This window comes from Alosa sapidissima, chromosome 6, assembly GCF_018492685.1.
Source record: "Alosa sapidissima isolate fAloSap1 chromosome 6, fAloSap1.pri, whole genome shotgun sequence".
Classification (NCBI taxonomy): Eukaryota; Metazoa; Chordata; class Actinopteri; order Clupeiformes; family Clupeidae; genus Alosa; species Alosa sapidissima.
The window spans coordinates 6,842,597-6,852,370 of NC_055962.1; the positions used below are offsets into that span (position 1 = coordinate 6,842,597).

Below are 9,774 nucleotides of genomic sequence, written 5' to 3' on the forward strand. Positions count from 1 at the left end.
TCGATCTAGACACATACCCACTAAACTTCTCTGTGGGATTTACAAATCAATAAAGTCTGAAACATGTTCAGCAAACACATGCTTACACACACACTCACACAAATTTAAGTAGTGGCCTACTTCCCCATCAGCCTATATCTGGCCAAATGCACTCAACCTTCAAGGAGACTGTTTTGGAAACAATCGTCATATTGTTTGATTGTGTGTGTGTGTGTGTGTGTGTGTGTGTGTGTGTGTGTGTGTGTGTGTGGGAACGCATACTGCTTTCATGAGGGTGTTGCAACAACCTATGCCATACCTTCCATCGACACACCCGGCTAAAGCAGATTCTACCTGCTCGCCCAGTCACTTGAGCTGCGACTCCGAGAAGAGACAGCGCTATGAAACTCCAATTATCTTTCATTCCAACATGATAAAGAACAGACAACAACTGTCCTCTTAAAGTAGACCTACCTTAAAACGGTAGGCATATCATTCATTATTTACGTTACTCTGTTATTGGCGGGCGGTACTCAGGTGTGCAGGCCGGGCAAAGGAGAAGGTACCAGACCTGTGGCGAGAGACCTCGCCTGCCCCAGATGCGCGGTAATTGTTCGCGGACTCTTCCAATATTTGGTCTGGAATTAAATACCGGTTAGATCGGAATGGTAAGTGTATAAAGTCTTAATGTCAAGGGATGTGTGTGCCATTGGTCGTGTACGAGCCTGTTTTAGTCTCTCACTGGTTCATGTGGGCGGAGAGGAGAGGCTAGGGAAAAGAACTGACACACACTATTGACAGTAGTTTTGAAGATTTGCCTGCTAGCAAATGCTGCCTCTATCACAGGGTTTTCTACTGACCAGCACCTCCAGGTAAAACTTTCGCTTTTAATGAGCACTGGAACCCACCTGCACAGAAATGCCGTCTTACTGCGTTCGTACACTGTATTTTTGTGCAAATATCGGGTGTGGGCGATAATCTAGTGTCGGAATGTTTTGCGCCTCAAGCTGACTTTACGGTTTTTTTGTGTCTGTTACGTCTCGAGTGGCTGGTTGGTGATTATAATGGTTGGGCCCATTTTATATTTATTGGTCGGTGTGTTATGAAAGCATAGGGCAGATTGTGCAGTAGCCTATTCATTATTAAACAATACCGAGGTGCGCACTCAGAAAACGAAACCAACTTTAAGAAAATCAAACGGCCCTTAAATTTATCTTTTGTTTATGTTTTATGGATTTTAATCTAAACCATAGACCGACATATTTCGACCAATTGTCCTCCGTGTTTTCATATGAAACTCAGAAGTTTTAATCAGTCCGAATCCCACATGCGTCATTCCAAACACATGCTCTGAAAACCGCGCCATCCTTCAGAAATAATTATCGAACCCATATCTCCCTCTCTCTCTCTCACTCTCTCTCTCACTCTACCCCCCCCCCCCCCCTCTCCCCTCTCCCCGATTCGCGCACGCATTATGCACTGCGCACTCATCTCAAATTGCACTTTGCGCGTTCGTCGACGCTGTACTCTATACTTTGAGGATAGCGGGGCGATTGACACAGTTTTAGCCATCATCTCATAGGAGATGCTTTTTTTGATATCAAGTTTGGTACAACGGGTTAACGCTGGATTACATAACGTCACTCGTGCTTGGTACACAAAACTTGGTGGTGTATGTTACCAGATTTTTGGTCCCCGTGTTCCCCGTGAGTATACCCATTTAAAATGTCGAAGGACAGTGCCTTCTCAAACTATTCAGACGTTTGTGGATTCGGTACAGTGGTCTAACTTGCTACATTTGATGATCTTGTTTTTGTGGGAAGTTTTGGTAAATTCCCTACGGCTATGCAGGAGGGATTTTTTTTTTTTTTTTTACAAAATCTACTAGGCTATTGCTGTTATGAAATTCACATTCCGATGATTAGCAATACGTTTAAAGTAAATCATGTTTCAAACTAGAGTTTTAATAGTGTTTTTGTTTGTCATAAACACACCAGTGAATTGCCATTGCATTGCACTTAAAACAGCTAGGCTTACAGGTAATCCCTGTTGATGTACTGTAAAGAGTGGGCAAATTGGGTGCAGACTCCCGAAACGAAGACTTTAGACTTAAAGGTTTCCACTTCTGCGGCGGGTAGGCACAGACTGGTCGCTGTATTCAAAGGTTCGTGTGACATACATTGTCAGGGGCGTGACACCATTCATAATTGAAATGATAGCAATTTTGATAATAATTATTGATACATCATTGATTCATTGTAACGTCTCTCTGCGATTGTTGTGTATAGTAACATTAGTACAACTTAAACTAAGCCGTACATATTTATTGGAGATGGGCATTCTTCTACAAACTAGACTGGAACTATATTACTTATGGTGTGTTAATAATAACAGCATCCGGCTCACCTTGCATATGCTCCGCAAATGCAAACGAGACTACCTGTGCGCTGTCTTTGAATACTTAAACCTTTGATGAGTGCCTGCCGTTCCGTGAGATAACGAGTTCCAGAGCTGCGGATCACATAAGCACGGAGAGGCCAGTCTCTGCTGTTCTAAAGCCCCACTTAGGTAATTCCACGCTGGCTGGCACTGCAGGATCCTAAAGGCAACCTGGGAGATAGATAGAGGGATAGATAAGTGGAATGTGAAGAGCTCCTCTGAGAGGAGCCAAATCACCCTGAGCCATAACAGCAGACGGAACAAGTTTAGAAGGAGATGTGTTTGTGTATTCTATCATGACGCAATGGCACAGGAACAAGTTGCATCCAGCGGAAGCACTGATAGTATCTGAACCTTCACTCTGAATAATATTGAATAGTGAACACGGAATAGAACGCTATTGCACAGTACAGCACATGCAGTGCAATGTTGTATACAGGGTGCCCACAGGTCAGGGAATTTCTGGAGTTTCATGGAATCTTAAGTTCATTCCAGACTTGGAAAGTCAGGGAATGTTATACTTTGGGGGGCAAAGTCAGGGAATATCAGGGAATTGTGTTGTAGCACTTGCCAAAATCCATTAATACAAATATGTCCACACTGCATGGTACATATATTGTATATCGCAATTCAGCCCATTTTTGGTCCATATCTTCCAGGCCTAATTCCTTATATAAACTCAAAGCAAGGGAGGTTCAGGCTGTCTCTGGTATTTATCCCCCCGACTTGATGGAATACGCTGCCTGAGGACCTGAAAGAGACGTGCCAAACTGAACACACACTGAACTCACTCAATAGCTTATGGCTGCATTTTGTGTGTGTGTGTGTGTGTGTGTGTGTGTGTGTGTGTGTGTGTGTGTGTGTGTGTGTGTGTGTGTGTGTGTTGGCAGGGTGTTTGTGTGCATGTGTGTATTTTAACATTTGTATTTTCTGCACTGATTGTATAACTGCACTATTCATATTTATCGTGATGTTTAACGGTTATTAGCTTTTTCCATTACTTCTTGCTTGGGTGATTGTGGTTAGCCCTTCTTTGTTTATTCAATGCCCATTTATTCATCTCCTGCTCTAAAAGAAGTCAAAGATTTTTGAACACTAGGTGGATGCTATGAAATCTTATCTCAAATCAGTCAATCAGTCTCTTATCTCAAATCAGTCAAATCAGTCTAATCAATATATGTACAATATATTGAGGCTTTGTATACAAGTGGCATCATTTCAAAATCAGTTAGATAGTTGTGGTCCAAAAATCAAACTTTGGGGTATAAGACCCAATGAACACAAACAACCGTATTTCTTGTCGGTAGGTTCTGAACCAGATCCAGTAGCACTAAAACAGATTATTTATTAGTGTCTGTGTTTATATGCAGATTGTTCACTACTTTGATATGGGCGGTTTCTGTGCTTTGGTGAGGTTGAAAACCTAATTGATGGATGGCTATTTGATGTTAGATAGTTAAAGTATTTTGTTGCAAAAATTTGTAGATGGGCCAATAGTAGTCCCTGTTGCATTGAGGTTTAGATTGCTGTCCTTTGGTCTAATGGCAACTTTGTAAAGAGCTGCAGGAAATACACCTGCCAAAAGAAGACAGCAGTAAACGATTTCTAATACCCCAGGTGCTAAGCAGTTGAAAAATGTTTTAAGAATGTGTTAGGGCCTGACAAAAACCCAAGGGGAGCTGAGGTGCATGCGGTAGCATCCTCATACCGACCACATATGAGTCTGAACATCCACAGGGGCCCGGGTTCAATTCAACAGTCATTTCTCAATTCCACCCCCATCTGTGTGTGTGTGTGTGTGTGTGTGTGTGTGTGTGTGTGTGTGTGTGTGTGTGTGTGTGTGTGTGTGTTGTGTGTGTGTGTGTGTGTGTGTGTGTGTGTGTGTTTTGTGTGTGTGTGTGTTTTGTGTGTGTGTGTGTGTGTGTGTGTGTGTGTGTGTGTGTGTGTGTGTGTGTGTGTGTGTGTGCCAGTCTGTTTTAAGTGTATGAACTACTGAGGTTGGATCTAGATTTGTGCAGTTTGTCTACTTTTAGTGAACCAGTACTAAATCTCTCTCTCTCTCTCACTCTCTCTCTATCTCTCCCACTCACATTCTGTCCACACTGTCTTGTCTGTATAAAGGTAAAAAATGTGGTAGAACGAGGGAGTAGATCCACACAACAGGTGGGGGATCTGAGCTGCCCAACTATATTGTTTCATTTTTTAATTGTATAGGGTCAAAGTGAGCCATGCCACAGGTAACATTCCTTTAAGCTGATAAGCTGATTGAGCAATGTTGCTGGGCAACGTTCCTCATTATTGTGGTTCTGGCATTTTCTCATTGACATTGGGCAACAGTTTCTTTTCTGGAGAAATGTAATCATCAGTAGGCAAGTTGTCCTGATTATCCAATCAGAATAAATGGAACTGGTTATGTGGTTGCCCAGCAATATTGCTCAAGAAGTTGCCCCATGTATCATCATCACCTTTAGGCCGAAAGGAGAGTTGGTGCATTTCTCAATTCAGAGGCAGGATTATTCTCTCTTATGGCAGTAAGTATGTTGTTGACCAATGTAAGGAAACATTTCATTTGTCAGAGGACAGGTATTTGATGGGGTTGTAGACAGTGATTATGATGTAAGCTGATTAGTAGAGAAGAGTTTATTATTGTAGATGTTCATTGATGATTGAGTCGAAAGATGTCTGGCTTGTTTAGTTTGTTTGTTGTAGGCATCCTAGGCTTGTAGATTTAATGATGGATCAAATGTTTTGTCTTTCTCCTGGGTTTTTCCACAGGGCATTTTGTTTTTCTCTGTTTTTAGTTTAGGAACAATGTAGTCAACAGTGTGTGTCAGCAGTGTGTGTTTATGTTCATATGTGTGTTTGTATGTGTGTGCTTATGGTAATATTTATGTTTGTTTGTGTTTATGTTTATGTTTATGTTTATGTTTATGTTTATGTGTGTGCTCTTGCAGGCAGAAGAGGGGACTGGGGTGTTAGGCCGCATAGGCAGCTGGTTTTCTCCGTGGAGGGTGAGAGAGAGAGAAGCTTTGCTTGAAGATGAACCCCAGCCGAAAGCTCCCATCCCTGGGCAGGGAGAGCACCTAGAGAGGCCCCCTGAGAACGGGACAGAAGGGGAGGAGGAGGAGGAGGAGGAGGAGGAGGAGGAGGAGGAGGAGGAGGAGGAAGAGGAGGAGGAAAGGTGGAGGGAAAGTGAGGAAAGAGAAGAGAATCATAGGAATGCGACTGGAAATATCCACAAGAGGAGGAACCTACAGGTGTACCTGGAGGAGACGAGCGTGACACAGAACGACATAACACCTGTTATCGAGACAACCATCAAGAAGAGTTTCCAGGTGGTTTCCAAGACGACCAGAGCAAAACAACAAAGGGAGTCAAACAACGACGACGACGAAAGCGACATGGGGCGGAAGAACTCGGGGCGGAGACGCTCCCGGAAGGGTTCCCGTGGCGACGCCACAAGCCCACGGGAAAAGACTCCACCGACTAAAAACACACCCGGTCAGCCGCCGAACAGCCCTGAGCAGTCATGGGAGGAGGCTCACCAGGGCAAGGGCGTCTCCACACTCATGATGACCTCGCCAAAGGCAAAAGACACCAAGGGTGCCAGGGCGGAGTCACACCTGGGAGAGGAGCCAGAAGACACACACACACAACCAGTGTCTCCAGAGACAATCCACGACCCTCACACACACACACAGGCACACGGAGGCTTCTTGGAGTTTGACGGGCCGGTGCTGGCCACACTAGCCACCGTAGACATGGACACAGACGAGGATGATGACGGACGCGTGGAGAGGAAGACTGAGACGCCTGAGTCCAAGCGGCGAAGCATCAAGGTGTCCCGCAGCGAGAGGGTCTTCGCCAAGAAGTTTGTGGTGAACTCCGAGCCTGCCATGGAGGAACAGGAAGACGAGCAAGCTGACAGGAAGCGGACAGTTGACTTGGGAGCCAACGGGAGGCAGGTGGCCACGGTTACGCTGAAGAAGGGAGCCGCAGCACCAGGAGACGACAGGTACTGCACCAGTTTTACCGGAATTTCTGCCTCACTTACCCAACTAACTAATTCACCCACAAACACACACATGACCCATATCAGGGCTTTGAAATGTGTGTTTGTAACAAATAAATTCTCTTTTGTTCTTGTCCTGCTTTCTCTCTCTTTCTCTCTCTCGCCCTCACTGTCTCTCTTTCCTTCTCTCTTCTTCTTCTTTATCTCTCTCGCTGTCTCTCTTCTTCTTTCTCTCTTCCTCTGCCTTTCTTCTTGTCTCTCTCTCTCTGTTCTCTCTCTGTGTACCATTTCATGTGGCTTTTCTGATATTTTCTTAATACTTTAATGGCCGTCTCGTAGGAGCCACACCCTGGTAGTTTTTATGTGCTGGTGAAGAGATTGGACAGATAGAGGTGTTGTGAAAATATTACTGGCATGTGGACCTCACATTCCTGGTCAAGATGATTGTGTGTGTGTGTGTGTGTGTGTGTGTGTGTGTGTGTGTGTGTGTGTGAAAGAAAGTGAATGAGTGCCCTGTAAAATAAAAGTATGTATGTTCAGTGGTTTGAATGGCCTCCATCATTCTCTCTAATATCCACTCAGGCCAGATGAGAAGTCTGCTGCAATTCGCACCATCGTCAACCGCATCAAGCTCTTTGAAAACCATGGAGGAGCACCTGGTCCACACAAGCCCACACACTCGCGCAGCGCCGACGTCTCCCCTGCCCGCTCCGTCGCCGACCGCGTCAAGATGCTGGACAAGAGTTCAGGTCAGAGGTCATCATCGGCTGACCGTGTCATCGTTTCCCGCATCAGCTCAGTCCCTCTGGACCCCCCGAAGGTGCAGACGGTCCGCGAGCGGGCGAAGAATTTTACTCAGACAGCGGAGCCGGCGGCAGCAGAAGGCGGAGTAGCCAATGAAACCAGGCCGTCCCAAGTGAGAAACGCTCATCCACAAAACAAGCACACAGACGGCGTCGCAGAGGTGACAAACCGGCAGCCAGGGACATTCAAGAACGCTGAGTATCCTCCAGAAACTGCTGCTGCTGCTCAAGCTCAGCCTGTCATCAAAGGGAAGTCTAGCGCTGTGAGCAGTGTGACAAAAGCTCGGCATGGTGTAAACACTCCCTCTGAGCCAGGCCCTGAACCAGTAAAACAGGAATGTGTACCTATGATCCAACCTGCTCGGGGGAAAGACCAGCCTGATACCGCCATGCCAGGTGACACACCCACTCGACGCACACAAACGCCAGACGACAAGAAATCCACAGACTCTCGTAATGACAAAGAGTCTTCACAGACTAGGGGTTCTTCACAGACCAAAGACAATGCACACACTGAAGTTGACCAAATTAAGCTGACAACATCTGACAGAACCCATGTTAAAGACACACCAGAGAGACAAGACAAAGACAGTCAGATCAAAGACCGTCTAAAGACAAAAGATACTTCAGACACTAAGCATATTTTGATAGCCACAGACAGTTCTCAGAGAGAAAATAGAGTTACAAACAAAAAGACTAAAGATACTTCACAATACAGTGCACAAACAATAGATACCAGGGAAAGTAAAGATAACATATTGGTGAAAGATGTAAAAACCGAGGACAATTCACAGGTGAAAGACACGATAACCAAAGAAACTATTACGAGAAACGATGGTTCCCAGGCCAAAGATGTTATTGAAACTAAGGACATAACTCAGAGCAAAGACACTGTAATATCCAACAGTGGTCCTGTAAATGAACAAGTTAAATTCCCAGAGACCAAACAAGGACTGACAACTAATAACAGATCTGAAGTACTAAAGTCTCTGAAAAATAAGGACAGTCCACAGACTAAAGATACGAAAATGCTAACAAATGATGCTGTGAATTTGAAAGATAGCATGCAAAACAAAGTCAATCACCTCACAAGAGATGACACAACCACTGATAAGCACTCAAAGTCTCCAGGGACTAAGGTTAGTCCAAAACCCAACAACTTCCTGACACCTGAAAACTGTGATCTGAATGAAGACACAAAACAAGATGAGTTTCCCCCTCAGGCAAATGATCACACAGAAATGAAAGATAGTTCAGATGTCAAACTTGGTGTAATGTCTGCAGTGCATTCTGTGAATGAAGATCAGCTTAATATCTCAGGCAGTGTGGTGAGTACAGACGCGGCAACTCATGTGGGACTTCCAAAAGGAGGTATTCACCAAAATACTCCCGAAATTAGTCCTGAGGTTAAAAATAAAGAGATTAGAGAGCAGCAGAGTCCAGCCACTGAGAATAAACACATAATCACCACATCAAACCAGGAAGTAAAAACAGAGACAGATCTTTCTTCTCCCTCAGCCAATGACACAGTTGTGAAGGGACCTCATGAAGTCAAGGACAGGTCAGTAAACCAGAACATGACCAGTGACATTAAAACGCTGAGCACAAACAACACTGCTATCCCTTCTTCAGAGCAGTCAGGGGAGACTGTCAGTGCAGTAGTGGATGAAAAAGCTGAGCTAGAAGATAGAGAGCACACAGGAGCAAAGCATAAGGAAGCTGAGACTGAAACGGTGAATGTGGAGGTGAAAGTTGTGTCTCCTGCTGCATCTGAAGAGCAGGTTGTGTCCCCAGCGAAGGCAAAGAGTGTAGAGGAGAAGGATGAGGACAAGAAAAGTGTTCCAGAACAGCTGACAGAACCAATAACTGGGGCCACAAAGGATGTTCCGGAACAGTCTACAGAAGCAAGGAGTAAGGAAACCGAAATTGTTCCAGAACAATCTACAGACTATTCCAAAAAAACAGAGGCAAAATGCCAACCAGAGTCTGTTTCACCACCAACACTAAACTCAAATTCACCTACAGCTGTGGAGCTGGCAGACCTAACACCATACATAAGCCGTTCTACATACACCCCAGAAAAGACAAGAAAGATTGGACGGGTGGCTACAGAGGTGCCTGATCGAATCAAAGTGTGTGAGGACCCCAGTCCAGTCACCACGGAGCAGCTTCCTTCCAAAGACACCACTGTCATGTCTAAAGAAACAGAGTCTACAAAGGAAACACTACAAAACCTAGTATCAAAGACCAGAGGCATAGAGGCAGACACACCCAGTGCGGGCATCACGGCTGACCAAGAGACAAAGTCCACCCACCGTTCAGGTGAGGTAGAATCTGCCAAGGGGCTGATAACACCCAGTGGGAAGTCTGAAGAGAAAGAATCACCCCTGGCCAGTATGGACAACAGAAAAGCGGCTAAAAGCCTGAATGAATCTTCAGGCACCAATACCACAGCTGGAGTAAATTGTGAGACTCCATCACAGAAGGTCAGTAAGGATTCCACTTTTCCTGGCACAGCGAAGGAAACATCCTCTCTTTCTA

At 45.0% G+C, this 9,774-nt stretch overlaps 1 protein-coding gene across 3 annotated transcripts in view; it reads left to right on the forward strand.

Annotated features, from left to right (window-relative positions):
• The first annotated feature begins 344 nt into the window (after nt 1–344).
• Nucleotides 345–9,774, forward strand: part of LOC121711216 (beta/gamma crystallin domain-containing protein 1-like) — a 31,235-nt gene continuing 21,805 nt past the window's right edge. Inside the window, exons 1-4 of one of the 3 annotated variants that reach the window (XM_042094581.1) lie at nt 345–647; nt 5,373–5,531; nt 5,574–6,433; nt 7,013–9,774. The exon at nt 7,013–9,774 is cut by the window's right edge and continues 1,283 nt beyond it. In XM_042094581.1, coding sequence (XP_041950515.1) covers nt 645–647; nt 5,373–5,531; nt 5,574–6,433; nt 7,013–9,774 — 3,784 coding nt within the window. In that variant the 5' untranslated portion in view covers nt 345–644. Of the gene's footprint in view, nt 648–775; nt 852–4,928; nt 4,950–5,372; nt 5,532–5,573; nt 6,434–7,012 lie in introns of those variants that run through there. The other 2 variants (XM_042094582.1, XM_042094583.1) reach the window with 2 other exon arrangements.